General features: G+C 40.1%; 1 protein-coding gene across 1 annotated transcript in view; it reads right to left on the minus strand.

Annotated features, from left to right (window-relative positions):
* MTA3 (metastasis associated 1 family member 3) overlaps positions 1–14,573 on the minus strand; it is a 183,950-nt gene that overhangs the window by 31,853 nt on the left and 137,524 nt on the right. Inside the window, exons 12-14 of the mRNA XM_006133984.3 lie at positions 11,435–11,559; positions 10,084–10,235; positions 9,003–9,225 (exon numbers count right to left, since the gene is read on the minus strand). Of these exons, the coding sequence (XP_006134046.2) occupies positions 9,003–9,225; positions 10,084–10,235; positions 11,435–11,559 (500 nt within the window). The remainder of the gene's footprint in view (positions 1–9,002; positions 9,226–10,083; positions 10,236–11,434; positions 11,560–14,573) is intronic.

Genomic DNA, 14,573 nt, shown 5'->3' on the forward strand with positions numbered 1-14,573 from the left:
GCTATGAGAGAAGACTGAAATAATTGGGTTTGTTTAGAAAAGAGAAGATTGAGAAGGGACATGCTAGCAGTTTTCAAGTATCCAAAAGAGTGTCACAAGGTGGAAGGATAAAAATTGTTCTCCTTGACTTCAGCAAGGAAGGTTTAGGTTGAACATTAGGAAAAACTTCCTAACTATCAGGGTGGTTAAACACTAGAATAAATTGCCTAGAGAAGTTGTGGAATCTCCATTTCTAGAGATATTTAAGAGCAGGTTAGATAAACATCTATCAGGGATGGTCTAAGACAGTACTTGGTTCTGCCTTAAGGGCAGGGGACTGGACTTGATGACCTCTCAATGTCCCTTCCAGTTCCAGTGTTCTATGATTTCTGTAAAGGGAAATCATGCCTTATTAATCTGCTAGAGTTCTTTGAGGGGGGGTCAACAAATATGTGAACAAGGGGGATTCAGTGGATATCGTATACTTAGATTTCCTGAAAGCTTTTGACAAGGTCCCTCACTAAAAGCTCTTAAGTAAAGTAAGTTGTCATGGGATAAGAGGGAAGGTCCTTTCATGGATTGATAACTGGTTAAAAGACAGGAAATAAGGGATAGGAATAAATGGTAAGTTTTCAGAATGGAGAGAGGTAACTATTGGGGATCCTGGGACCAATCCTATTCAACTGATTTCTAAATGATGTAGAGCAGTGTTTCTGAAAGTGCTCCACAAAACCACTTTGAGAAACATGTTAACTGGCCGCTCCAGTTTGTTTGTTCACTGGCACCATGGGCACCACTTCCCGCTGTTCCGCTTGGCTGCAAAGAGTGAAATGGAACCAATTGGAGCCGCGAGACTCCATGGTCACAGCGCCAGCAAATAAACAAACCTGGGAGGCCAGTTGACGTGTTTCTCAAAGTGGTTTTACAGAGCACTTTCAGAAATACTAATCTAAAAAAAGGGGTAGACAGTGAGGTGGCAAAATTTACAGATGATATCAAACTGCTCAAGATAGTTAAGACCAAATCAGACTATGAAGAGCTTCAAAAGATCTCACCAAACTAAGTGATTGGGCAACAAAATGGCAAATGAAATTTAATGTTGATAAATGTAAAGTAATGCACATTGGAAAAAATAATCCCAACTATATATACACAATATGATGGGGACTAACTTGGATACACCTATTCAAGAGAGAGATCTTGGAGTCATTGTGGATAGTTCCCTGAAAACATCCACTCAATGTGCAGCGGCAGTCAAAAAAGAAAATAGAATGTTAGGAATCATTTAAAAAAGGGTAGCAAATAAGACAGAAAATATCTTATTGCCTCTATATAAAGCCATGGTACATCCACATCTTGAATACTGTGTACAGATGTGGTCGCCTCATCTCAAAAAGATATATTGGCATGGGAAAAGATTCAGAAAAGGGCAACAAAAATGATTAGGGGTTTGGAACGAGTCCATATGAAGAGAGATTAAAAAGACTGGGACTTGCACTCAAAAATGGATGTTTTGCAGGTATTCTTGGCCCTACTATGGAATAATACCCGTTGTACAAGTTCTGAACATTCTAATTCTCGTACAGAAAATCATTGAGGTACCATGCCCTGAGATGCACCATATGAAGGTTGGGGTAGCTTCTTTAGATTCCCAGTTGGAAGAGGAGATCTGAAGTTTGAGGTAGGGGGTTTGGTAGAGTGTGTGACATTCTGGTTAGGAAGGGAAACCAGGGTTGTCATGGCCATAATGGAGCTGTCGAGCATCACTCTGGTGTTGTCTGTTCTCGCTTTGTGTACGACTTTGTGTAGGAGAGGTATGGGAGGAAACATGTACAGGAAGCGAGTGGACCATCTGATTAGGAAGGCATCACCCATGGATTCTTTCCCCATCCCTGCTCTGGAGCAGAAGAGATGATGCTTCCCGTTGGCTTGAGTGGCAAAGAGATCTCTGGGGGGAGGAGCGGGAGTGTCCTCACAGGAGGAAGATCCATGATAAGATGTCCTGGTTGATTTGCCATTCGTGTTCGGTGGCAAGTGCTCTGCTGAGTGTTCACTGAAATGCAGAGATTGCCTGGAATATAAAAGGCTGTGATTTTTAGTCTGTGTTTTATGCACCAGTTTCCGAGGGTCATGGATTCCGTACATAGTGCATGTATTCGGGCTCCGCCCTGCCAATTTATATAAAACATAGCTGCCACATCGTCTGTGTATATTCTGACATGATTGTTGGCAATAAAGGGAAGGAATTATTCACATAAACACCATGTGTCTTTAAGTTCTGGAAAGTTTATATGAGGTTGTTCTCTGCGTTGGATCACATTCCTTGAGCCATATGGTGTTGCAAGTGTGCTCACCACACCACGACGGAGGCATCTATAGTTATGGTAATAGATTGCTCTGGTGCAAGGAATGGGACCCCAGAACAGAGATTCTCAGAGGAGGGATTGCTTCACTGTTGTGGGGACAGATAGGGATTTGGATAGTGGATATATGTTGGGTTTGTACACCCATCTGAGCCAAACATGCAGGCATCGCTTGTATAGGCATGTGTGTGTTACTTCAAAATTGCATGAAGTCACGTGTCCCAGTAACTGGAGACAATCATGAGCCATAACTTCGGTGCTGGACTGTAATCTGTGTATTTGTTTCCCTATTTTGTGGAATCTTTCTGTGAGAAGAGATGCGATAGCTAATGTGAAATCCAGATGAGTCCCTATGAATTGTATTTTCTGTGTTGGGAATAAAGTAGACTTTGTTTTGTTTATTTCCAGGCCGAGACTTTTGAAAATGTGCATCGTGGCAGATGTACTGTGATGAGAGTCGAGTTTGGAGCACATTCTGAAGAGGCAAATAATATTTTGCTTTTTTAAGAAAGCAGTGACAACAGTTAATACTTTGAAAAATACCCTCAGAGCAGTAGGTAGGCTGAAGGATAGAACCTTGTATTGGTAGTGTTTTGAACCTAGAACAAATTGAAGAAAACGTCTATGAGCTGGAGGAATAGAAATGTGAAAATAAGCATCCTGAAAGTTGAGGGATGAGTCACCCTGTTCCAACGCTGGGATAATGGTAGCAATTGTCACCATTTTGAATCTTTGTTTCCACACGTATTTATTCAATGCTCTCAAGTCTAATATAGGCGGTCATCCTCCCGATTTCTTCTCAGTGAGGAAATAATGAGAACAAAAACTTTTCCCCATGAACTGTGGGGGAACTGTCTCTATTGCTTCCAGATGTAGGAGATGTTGTACCTCTTGTTGGAGAAGAGTCCCATAAGAGTGGTTCTTGAAGAGGGATGGGTAAAGGGGTGTGAAGAGGGTACGGACGTAAAGGGAATAGCGTATCCAGGTTTGATTATCTGAAGCACCCATCTATCTGATGTTATCAACCAGCGTTGATAGAATGGGAGGATGTGGTGTTGAGTTTGTGATAGCACGGTGGCATTGAAGTAGGCAAGTGATTTTCCAAGCCCTTGACATACATCTCAAATTTGCTTATAAGGCTGTTGTAATTGTTGTATGATATTGGAGGGTTGGCGATGTCACTGTGATCTATTTCTATTGTGGTGTTTTTGCTCCTGATCTTGTCTGGGATAGTGTTGATAGGTAAGCCTATTTTGGAAGATGTTACAGATTGTAAGGTGTCTGTAAGTTCATGTTGGTTCTCTGTGTTCTCTTGAAATGGGATGTGGAGTTCCACAGAGACCCGCTTGAAGAGGTCTTGAAAATATGAGAAGTCGTTGGCGGTAGTAGGCAGAGGAGGCATGACAGTTTCATTGGGCAAGGAACATGTTTTTGTATCTGGGGATGTATCTGGAGATGGGTCATTTTTGTGGGTATCCTCTATGACCCATTGGTGTTGAGGTAATGGTGATTGTGCTGGAGAAAAGTGTTGCAGTATCATGGCATGCTTCTTAGTATGCCTGTATCTGTGAGGCGAGTGCCATAAATTCCAATACTGCCACTGTGGGTAGGGCATCCATGGGTTTCCATACCAGGGGCACGTCTAGACTATCCTCGACCTCTGAAAGAACATATGCAAATGTGGCATGAATTTGCATATCTTCTTCAGATCCCTTTTTCGGAAGAGGCTTTTTTGGAAAAAAAAAAAAAAAAGCAGTCTAGATGGGGTTTTTCAAGCAAACTTTCCCCTTTTTCAAAAGAACCCTGTAAATCTCATTTTTCGAGGAATAAGGATTCTTTTGAAAAAGGGGAGGGGAGGTTGCGCAACCCCCCCTCTCCTGTCTAAACAACTTTTTTTTTTTTGAACAACCTCTTCCGAAAAAGGGATCCCAAGAAGATATGCAAATTCATGCCAAATTAGCATATCTTCTTTCAGAAGCCAAAGGTAGTCTAGATGTGCCCCATGGCGGCATGTTTCTATGTCTGGTGTATGGGTTCTGGTGGAACACATGGAGTGATCCATAGGGGGAAAGTTCTGCAGAGAAAAATCCATATCCATATTATCATCCTCGTTGTCATTTGAGAATTGTTCTGGAGAAAGTGTTTGTTGCGGCGCCAGGATGCCCGTGAAGCAGTCAGTAGCAAGGAAAGGCGAGTTGAATGTAGCAGAAACGAGCAAGTCTCTGTGCTGCATATACTGTGGTACGGGTATTGCTGGTGCTGTCGTCGACTGTACTGAAGCAACTTGTGGTGCCGGATGTAATCTTGGCACCAAGCGAGCCAGTGATGTTGTCGGTGCCATTACGGCACTGGTGACCACTTCTGGCGTTGTGCTCGGCCCTAGAAGTACCTGTGGTGCCGATAAGGCATCCTCGGTGCCTGGTGGTGATGATCTATGTGAAGCAGGCAACTTAAAGCCTGCAGCCTCGGCACAGCTTTTCTGTACACCTGGTCTCGTCATGGTCCTAGTGGTGCTGGAGATGTCAGGTGTTTCATAAGTACTGAGGTGCAGAGCTGCAGCTGTTCTCAGCACTGAAGTTGGTGAGCCCTTTTTCGCTGCTATTGAGTTCTGTGGAAGAGAGGAGGCTCACTTTTTCACTTTTTTATCTCTACGTGCCTGAAATGTTTCGGAGTCTTGCCCTGGGTTAGAAACAAGGAATAGCAATTTTTCTAGAAATATAAGTTTGAGTCAAAGGTCTTTGTCACAGTGGGCTCTTGATTTCAATTTTGAGGAATGGCAGCACTTTTGAGAGACGTGTGCCTCCCTGAGGCAGTGGACACATTGTGAGTTTGGTCTGACACTGGAATGGGGTCATTCATGAAGAGCAGCTTTTAAATCCTGGTGAACGAGGTGCAATGCTAAAACTAACTACTAGCTAACTGGTGGGGGTGGAGGGGAGGGAATGGAGAAGTTTGATTGTTTGTTTTTTTAATAGGGAAGAACTATTAAATAACTGACTAAGAGAAAGATGAAAAACAGGGTTACTTATCTAACCATACGGAACAAAGTCAGGAATACTGCAGAGCTCTGTCTGTCCAGTAGAGAAGGAACTGGGGGGGAGGGAGGGGAGGAGGAGGATTCACGCATGCACAGCGTCAGCACACTTGGAGTGCACGGCTTAGGATCTGTGCATGCACGTCCCAAGAGACACTGCTCTGAAGACTCCAATCCTTGGTGTGGTGACCAACACCCTGATATGGAGCACCCAGAGGGATATCTCTTGAAGAAGAATCAATTAACTGCACTATAACAGAGAAACACACCTATATCACTCGAAGGAAGAACATACAACTCAAGAAACTCAGATTTTGTAGCAACTGAAAATTATATGGGCTATTTATTATTGATAAGATTTAATGCTGTGCAAGACAGTTCCATGGACAAGCAATTTGTGGATGAGGAATACAATGCATTGTTATGCACAGAAGATATTGTTGGAGAAATATACACACATACTCTTTGAGTCACACTTTATCAAATGGTTTGATGGCTTTTTAGGCTTTTTAAAAAAATCAACAGTTACTGTGGAGGAATTTAATCTATTCCAGGGCCAACTGGGGTAGCAGAATACAATAGGCACAATGTAGATGTGATTTTTCCTTCAAATAGAAACAAAAACTAATGTCAGTGTTTACAAAAAAAGATCTTCCTGGTCACGATTTTAATTTCTAATGACTTTTTCAATCAAAAAACTAAAGATGAGGCACTCAAAGCACTACTAGTGTGATAGAAGCTCTGCTTTTCATTTGCTTTGTTTTAAAAATCAGAATTGTGTATAAAGTAATGTCCCTTGTAGGATGATGATTAACAGTCAGATGAACTGTTTTGTTTCCTCAACCAACAAGAAATTTTACAGCTCCTGTTAAAGCCACAAATTGGGAGATAAAATCAGAACAAGGAAGGATAAAGAATCAAGATGCTCTATTAAAAGTGAATCCAATTTTACGGCTAATTTCTCCCTCACCAGGCTTTCTTTCAAGGTACTATTTAAGGTGGGTGGAGGATGGGGAGGAGGAGTCTGTAGCCCCCCAAAAGTTTGAACTCCTGGATTTCATACTTGAGATTTGCTTAAAGCACACATCCTAGCTCCAGAGACAGCTGCTAACTGCAACAAAGTTTATGCTGCTTCCAGCTTTGCCACTGAGGAAGGGAGTTTGTTTATAAACAGAGGAAGGTAGGGTGCTAAAATAACAAAAGGTTTGTCATTCAAGTTACTGAAGGATCCTTAGATGATCATGAAAACATTGCCAGATACTCCACTTAAAAGATAGGAAAACAAGAGAAGGAATAAATTGTGGTGTACTCCAGGGGTCTGCATTTGTACCACTGCTGTTCTATTTATTCATAAATGATCATGAAAAAGGGGTAAACACTGAGGTGGCAAAATTTGCAGATGCTACAAAATTACTGAAAATAGTTAAGTCCAAACCTGACTGCTAAGAATCACAACGGGATCTCACAAAACTGAGTGACTGGACAACACAAGGAAGATGGAATTTCATGTTGATAAATGCAAAGTAATGCACATGGGAAAATATAATCCCAACTATACATACAAAAAAGACAGGGTCTAAAATAGCTGTTACCACTCAAGAAAGAGATCTTAGAATCATTGTGGATAGTTCTCTGAAAGCATTTGCTCAATGTGCAGTGATAATCTAAAAAGCTAACAGAATAATGTGCATCCTTAGGAAAGGAATAGATTTTATATAGAAGCAACATGATATTTTCTGTCTGAAGTCATGGTATGTTCACATCTTGAATACTGCATGCAGATCTGGTCACCCCATCTAAAAAAAGATATACTGGATTTGGAAAAGGTACAGAAAGAGCAACAGAAATAATTAGTGATAAGGAACAGCTTCCATATGCAGAGAGATTAAAAAGATTAGGACTTTTCAGCTTGGGAAATAAATGACTAAAGGGTGAGAGGATATATTAGGGATCTGGAAAATCATGAGAAGTGTGGAAAATAGAACAAGGAAATGTAATATAATAACTTGATGGCTTGGTGATCAAGTAAAAAACCTATGAATGGTTTTGTTTTTCCTGTAAGCCCAAACTGTGGTTGATCCTACCAAGACATGTGTCCAGTCCACCTGATGCTGGAACCCATTTTGGTACTCTTATGAGTTTTCTGCCCTCATGATTTTTTTGTGTGTAAAATTTGTATACAGAGTAACACGGATTTATTTGGGGGTTTGGTCCCCTATGAGGGTTACATTTCTGGGTGTTGCCAATGGCTTTATAGCTGAGCTCTCCCAGAACTGAGCTGGCTCACTGTCTGTGTTGTGTTACCCCAACTCTGTTTCTTGGCTAGAGGAAACCATCACTTCTGGCTCAGCAGGACAGGGTACCGGGATGCACCAGAGCACAGGTAAGTGGGTTCAGTCGCTTTATCTGCACCCCAGGTGACAATCTCAAGGGGAATTCTGTGATCCACCCCATCACACCTTACTTTTGCCTTAATCCAGTAATTATCCTTACAAAATCAATTCTAATTCTCAGAAAAATGTATCTTCAAACATAATGTAAGTAACAATGTGTCAGCATGGCTGACCTAATCTTATTAACTCTTTTTTTGCTAGATCTGATGTTAAGGGAGTGGATGTGGTAGTGTATTCCATATTGGTGCACCAAATGGGAGCTTTGAAGATACTAACCCATGGAAGCTGAGAAAGTAAGGTGGTATCTTCATTAAATTATACATTTAAAATCCAATCAAAAGCCCAATGAAATATCCAATAACTACAATGGATGTTGCATTGGACTCTAAACACACAGGAGAATACAGAAGCTATTAAGTTACTACCTTTTCATTGTAATATTTCTCAATGATTTCTCACATTTTACCCCAAAAGGGTATTTAAGTTCACCCAGGCTACATATGTTTCATTAAGTTACTAATGTAGGAAGGATCTATATGTTTTTGTTTTAAAAGAACAGAGCAAAAATCACAAAACAGTATGGAAATATGCATAAAACTAAAATTTAAGAATGGATGAAAGAAGCAAAACTTCAGTGAAACAGTAAGTGTGGCCATCATGACCTTTAGACCTTAAAAATATTAAGTGGACATAGAAAGGCATAAATTCTGCCATCCTTATTTATGCTATGAGCAGTATCTGACTCCTGTAATAGTCCCACTGAAATCAAATTTTGTCAGGGTAGCAGAATCTAACCCTGTACCTTTAGTTGTGAAAAACAAAATATAAATTCCTTAAAAGCAAACTCTTATTTCACCATATGTGGTAGGAAATATGGTGTCTGTATTACAAAATATGCACACCAGTTTCATATAGTATTTGCTATAATAGCAAAAACTTTTATGACAGTATGTGATATAAATGAATGAGAAGATAACACTCTTAATTCATTTGCAATATTCCTTTTTCAATTTTCATTTCATACATAACACTTGCTTGATAACTCTCCTCAACAGACATACTTTGTCTAATTTTTTGGTGATACACTGGACAAATGTAAACTTAGCTTTTGGGGAAAACAATAAAACAAAAGTGTGGTAGACAAGAAATGTTTATTGAAAAAGAAAATAAAATGAAAGACAGAAAATGGTTGGAAGCATAGCACATTAAACTAGGAATTTAAAAACATCTTACATTCTGCCCTAATGGCAGCACAGTTAATAGGGACAAATGGACGTCTTGCTGCCTGCCGCAACCGGAGGGTATTTTTGCAGACTTGACGGGCAAGTTTTGTCAAACATGTTGTGTGAAGGAAGAAAGCTTGTCGCGTTTTCACTGCAGACTTTGGACTACCAGTGTTACGGACTGGTGTACCCTGTGTAGCCTGGCGTGACATATGAGTTCTAATACGGGAATCCTGCAAAAAAAATCATAAAATACACACAACTAAAATGAAACAAAACAACTACAACAGTTTCATACAGCTACCAAAAATCCCATTACCAATAGTGAAATATAACAAAAAATCTAAAATTCTTTACAAAAACGACAAATATTGAAAGAGAAATGAAGAAATTAGCATATTTCCCACATAACTGAAGAGTAAACATAGTAGGTCATTTCTCTTGTATTTAAGCATCAGAAATAACCACACAAAATTCACACAAAATTTGGAGAACTCTAATCATAGAAATATGTAATGTCAGATAAACACACTGGGGTTTTGGCTTTCTATAGAGACCTACAACATTTGTTTGATACGGTAACACTGGTCATGCACCAAAGATGCATGAAGTAGGACATTTGTTTATACAGGATCCTACTCACAAGAAAAACTGGAGGACAAAATTCACCTCTGCAGAAAGACAACTCAATGCCTATGCACCACAAATAAGATTTCAAAATGAGACTTCAGGAATGCATAAATCTTGTGTTGGAACTCTGCTCAGATGTGACTTCACTTGGGTTCTACTGAGTATAGTGGGATGGACTTTGCAAGGGAGTGACTTTATACAAAGGAGTAAATGTCTGCTGTCCTGCTGCTTTAGACTCTAATCATACATATGGGCCAGTAACACTATATGTCTCACTTTATGCTTTGTAAAGCACTGAGCACAGTCAAACCTGAAGAAATATTAACTCAATGCCACATCAAGTATAAAATGTTGTTTTTCCACACACGCACAAGAAACATTACATAATACATTCATAATCACAGTCACTTCTGAGAAATGTGTCACATTTCTATCTGAAACATTTGCCTACATAATCCTACCTCTGTAGTTTGGCAGGGAGATAGTTTCTCTTCTTCTGTCTGTGTGGGCATTTTCAGTCCACCATATTTCTTCCAATAAATCCAGCAAGATGCACACAATCTACACTGCATATTAGGGGGACCCCAAGAATACCACTGATGAGACTGTGTGGCTATGGATTAGAAAAAAAACACAGCTGAATTGATGCATGTTGCATTACATATAATAAATTCATGAACGCTTTATGCTATTACTATTTTCAAGACAATTATGAAAAGAAGTACTACAAATCAGGCAGAATGAAAAACAGAACTTATTTTACGGTGATTTTAGAGGTATTCTAAAACAATTTTAAAAAATGTAATGGGGAAATTGATTTATTTTTCCATTCATTTTGAACTTGTGATACCTAAACATTAGGAAAAGACTGATTTATTTCCTGTTTTCAATGAAGTAAAAGAAAACAATACCTCAAAAACCCTGTTTACTTTTTTTCTTATGCATGAAGATATAAGCATAGTTTCTGTGAGAGTGCTTGTAAGTTACCTATTGCAACTGCAAAGATTGCAATAGAGGTCAAAACTTTTGTTTTTTAGGAATTACACAAAACTAGTGTTTATCAATCTGATCCAGGCCCCCATTAAGTCTACTTTTGAATAGATCTAAAACTAGCCTAAATGAAGAGCTTTACAACAGAGTGCTCTCCCTACTGCAAGAGTGTTAACCATATACGCAGTTTTGCTTTCTATATGAAATATTGTTAAGATTGCATTGGTATTCATGACAGAAGGGTGAACAGCTCTGTATAAGCTTAATCGCAAGTCTGATGATATAGCTCGTCTCTTTATAAGTCCTGGATGTCTTTTGAGATGAGACTACCAATTTCTTTCCATATTCTCACTCATCTGTGCCAAGTTCTGTGGTGAGTTTTGCTACGCAGAAAAGTTCACTAGAGACCACCCTAAAGTCACAAGATGTATTTGCATTTGTGACCAAAGTCAGGATTTGAATACAGACTTCCAAAGATAAAAGACCACAGTACCGAGTCCAGCACACTACCTTGATTCTAGCTCGCAATCCATCCAACTATTACAGTTTATAAATAGGTCTTTAAACTTGGAATATATTGACTATTGAAGTTAATTTATTACAGTGGCACAGTTCTGATTGAAGAGTTAAGTATGCAGCATTTCTCAGTTCTAACTATCAAAAAGAAATCAACCTACACTTTGCCTGGAATGTGGTAACAGATTCAATCAATACATCTGTTTTATCAAAGGGTAAAAATTAGCATTGGCAAAAAAACCACCCCACAAATGTTCAAATGATATCTGTATTCAACACATACTTATGCCCCCCCGCTTTTCTTACCATAGCAACTCTCACAAGCCCGACCTATTAGTGAGGTCTGTGTCTGATAAGATGCTCCCACGGCGCCATTCACTGCACCTGGTTTCCCATTGTTGCTGGATATTTGATTGGGGTTTGGTTTGTTGCTTTAAATAAAATAAAAAGTAATCAGAAAACATTTTAATAAGCATTTAATTAACATAAGCAAGATTTCATTCTGTGTTTCTGGTTTATGAACTCTACCATATGTAAGAAATTCTTCTGAGTTACAAATTTTTTTCCATGTTTCTCTAATAAATTGTTTAGATTACAGACAAGTTGATTATATAAACAGCTGATGAACAGCTTTGTAAGACCATGGTCTAAATTAATGTAAAAGCCTGGAACTCAGGTCATCACAAAATTCTACATAATACGTTCAGTCTCCTCCCATCACATAATGCTTTGGAGATATCCCACTGCACAGAAAACAATGTATTTTTCCAGAAAACAAAAAAATCAAACCTCACACATCAAGATAGGGGTGTGCTGAAAAAATGATGAAGTCTTCACTAGGTCAAATGTATGAAGACTTATAATTTGTAGCAGCGATACATTACAAATGGTTTCACCATCACCAAACCGCAAAGCCCACTGAATGGTGGAAATGGTGGAAATGTATTCCACAATTATCAACAAAAAGTCTGTTTTTGCCAGCAATAAACGAAACTTTGGCTCTCAATATCTATGAAGATCCAACAGTTGTGTAACTGCACTACATTTTAGTGGTTACATGACTATTCGATAGTTCCCTGAGTGGAAGGTGGGGATGGGGGAGAATGCCTGTAGTTGACAGGATTAACTGATAAACCCAGGCTTATAAATTAATTGTGTAGGCATCTACATGTTGACATCCCTACCAGACACTGAGCTGTTGATCATTACCTGCTAAGCCCAATGACCTAGCCATCTTTCATAGAATCATAGAATCATAGAATCCTAGGACTGGAAGGGACCTCGAGAGGTCATCGAGTCCAGCCCCCTGCCCTCAAGGCAGGATCAAGCTCCGTCTACACCATCCCTGACAGATGTCTATCTAACCTGTTCTTAAATATCTCCAGAGAGGGAGATTCCACCACCTCCCTTGGCAATTTATTCCAATATTTGACCACCCTGACAGTTAGGAATTTTTTCCTAATGTCCAATCTAAACCTCCCCTGCTGCACTTTAAGCCCATTACTCCTTGTCCTGTCCTCAGAAACCAAGAGGAACAAATTTTCTCCTTCCTCCTTGTGACACCCTTTTAGATATTTGAAAGCCGCTATCATGTCCCCCCTTAATCTTCTTTTTTCCAAACTAAACAAGCCCAGTTCATGAAGCCTGGCTTCATAGGTCATGTTCTCTAAACCTTTAATCATTCTTGTCGCTCTTCTCTGTACCCTTTCCAATTTTTCCACATCTTTCTTGAAATGTGGCGCCCAGAACTGGACACAGTACTCCAGCTGAGGCCTAACTAGTGCAGAGTAGAGCGGCAGAATGACTTCACGAGTTTTGCTTACAACACACCTGTTAATACAACCTAGAATCATATTTGCTTTTTTTGCAACAGCATCACACTGTTGACTCATATTCAACTTGTGGTCCACTATGACCCCTAGATCCCTTTCCGCCATGCTCCTTCCTAGACAGTCGCTTCCCATCTTGTATGTATGGAACTGATTGTTCCTTCCTAAGTGGAGCACTTTGCATTTCTCTCTATTAAACCTCATCCTGTTTACCTCCGACCATTTCTCTAACTTGCTAAGGTCATTCTGAATTATGTCCCTATCCTCCAAAGAAGTCGCAACCCCACCCAGTTTGGTATCATCTGCAAACTTAATAAGCGTACTCTCTATCCCAATATCTACATCATCTTTCTATCCATCTTACAGTCTATTTATCCAATCCACACTTCTTTAACTGGTTTTATGTCTCAAAACAATCTCACAAACCTTCCTTTGTCCTATGACTGCAACATATGTTAATTCCTTAATAATCTAATGGGAGAAGGGGGGGGGGGAGCGGAATTCAGTCAGAGTTAGCTTCCAGGCTCTTACTACATTTAAAAGGCAGATGAGCAGTGCAGGACTCGGTGTGAGTGGGGACAGAAGCAGTCTCTGCTCGTGCCAGGTCCCCGACTGCTACGCTTCTTCCTTTTACATGTAGTAAGACCCTAACAGCTCTATCTACATTTAAAAGGCAGAGCCGCAGTACCACTGTTCCTGTGCCTTCCCTACCCTTCCCCTTTTAAACCAGCTCCCCCCAGCACCAGCTTCTGCTTCCCCACATCTGTATCAGAGGCAACAAAGAAAGGGGGAATGAGAGTAGTCGACTATTCAAATACTCTTTTACATCCCTAGTTAATACCATCTAAGTAAAGAGGAAGATTCTGCCCTTAACGATATTTGTTGGGAGGAACAAAAAAATCCAACCTTTTATTAACAATTTAAAGTAAATTCACTGAGATAAATGGAATGAATCAGAGATCTAAGGCCTGGTTTAATAGTTCTTAGGTCATGCAATATTTTTTCTAAGTAAGGACTGAAGAATAAGTCCAGACATGGGCAATAAATTGGTGGCGGTTCGCCAAGGTTAGCCACTGGTGGGCCACCACTATATTTACCTATACCTCTGCAGATACCGGTGATCACAGCTTCTGTTGGCCATGGATTGCTATTCCCGGCAATGGGAGTGACAGGCAACAGTGCAGACCAGGACATCACTTTCTGCAGCTCCTATTGGCCATGAACAGCAATCCATGCCCAGCAAGAGCCCTGGTATCTGTGCATGTGCGGGTAAATATAGTGATGAGGGCTTGCCTGGGGCTAGTATCTGCCCACCCTGGATTAGGCCATAAACTAGTGCTAGGGTACTGGATCTCATATACCTTCTCCGCACAGAACTACTACTGAAGTCCCTGGAAACAGCTTAGAGTGGTGGGATCTGGCAACAATCTCCCAAGTACTAGGGGAACTATATAGCACCTGCATATCCCACAAACCCAGCAATCTCATATTTATACAATTAAGGGCTCCTGAAGCTTCCTCTGATGCACTGGTTAGTGGCAACTAGCAGAAACAAGATACTGGACTGAACCAATGCCCATGTCTTATCCAGTATAACAATTTGCATGTGGGAACAC

Source organism: Pelodiscus sinensis, chromosome 3 (assembly GCF_052426305.1).
Source record: "Pelodiscus sinensis isolate ZL-2025 chromosome 3, ASM5242630v1, whole genome shotgun sequence".
In the NCBI taxonomy this organism is placed as follows: domain Eukaryota; kingdom Metazoa; phylum Chordata; order Testudines; family Trionychidae; genus Pelodiscus; species Pelodiscus sinensis.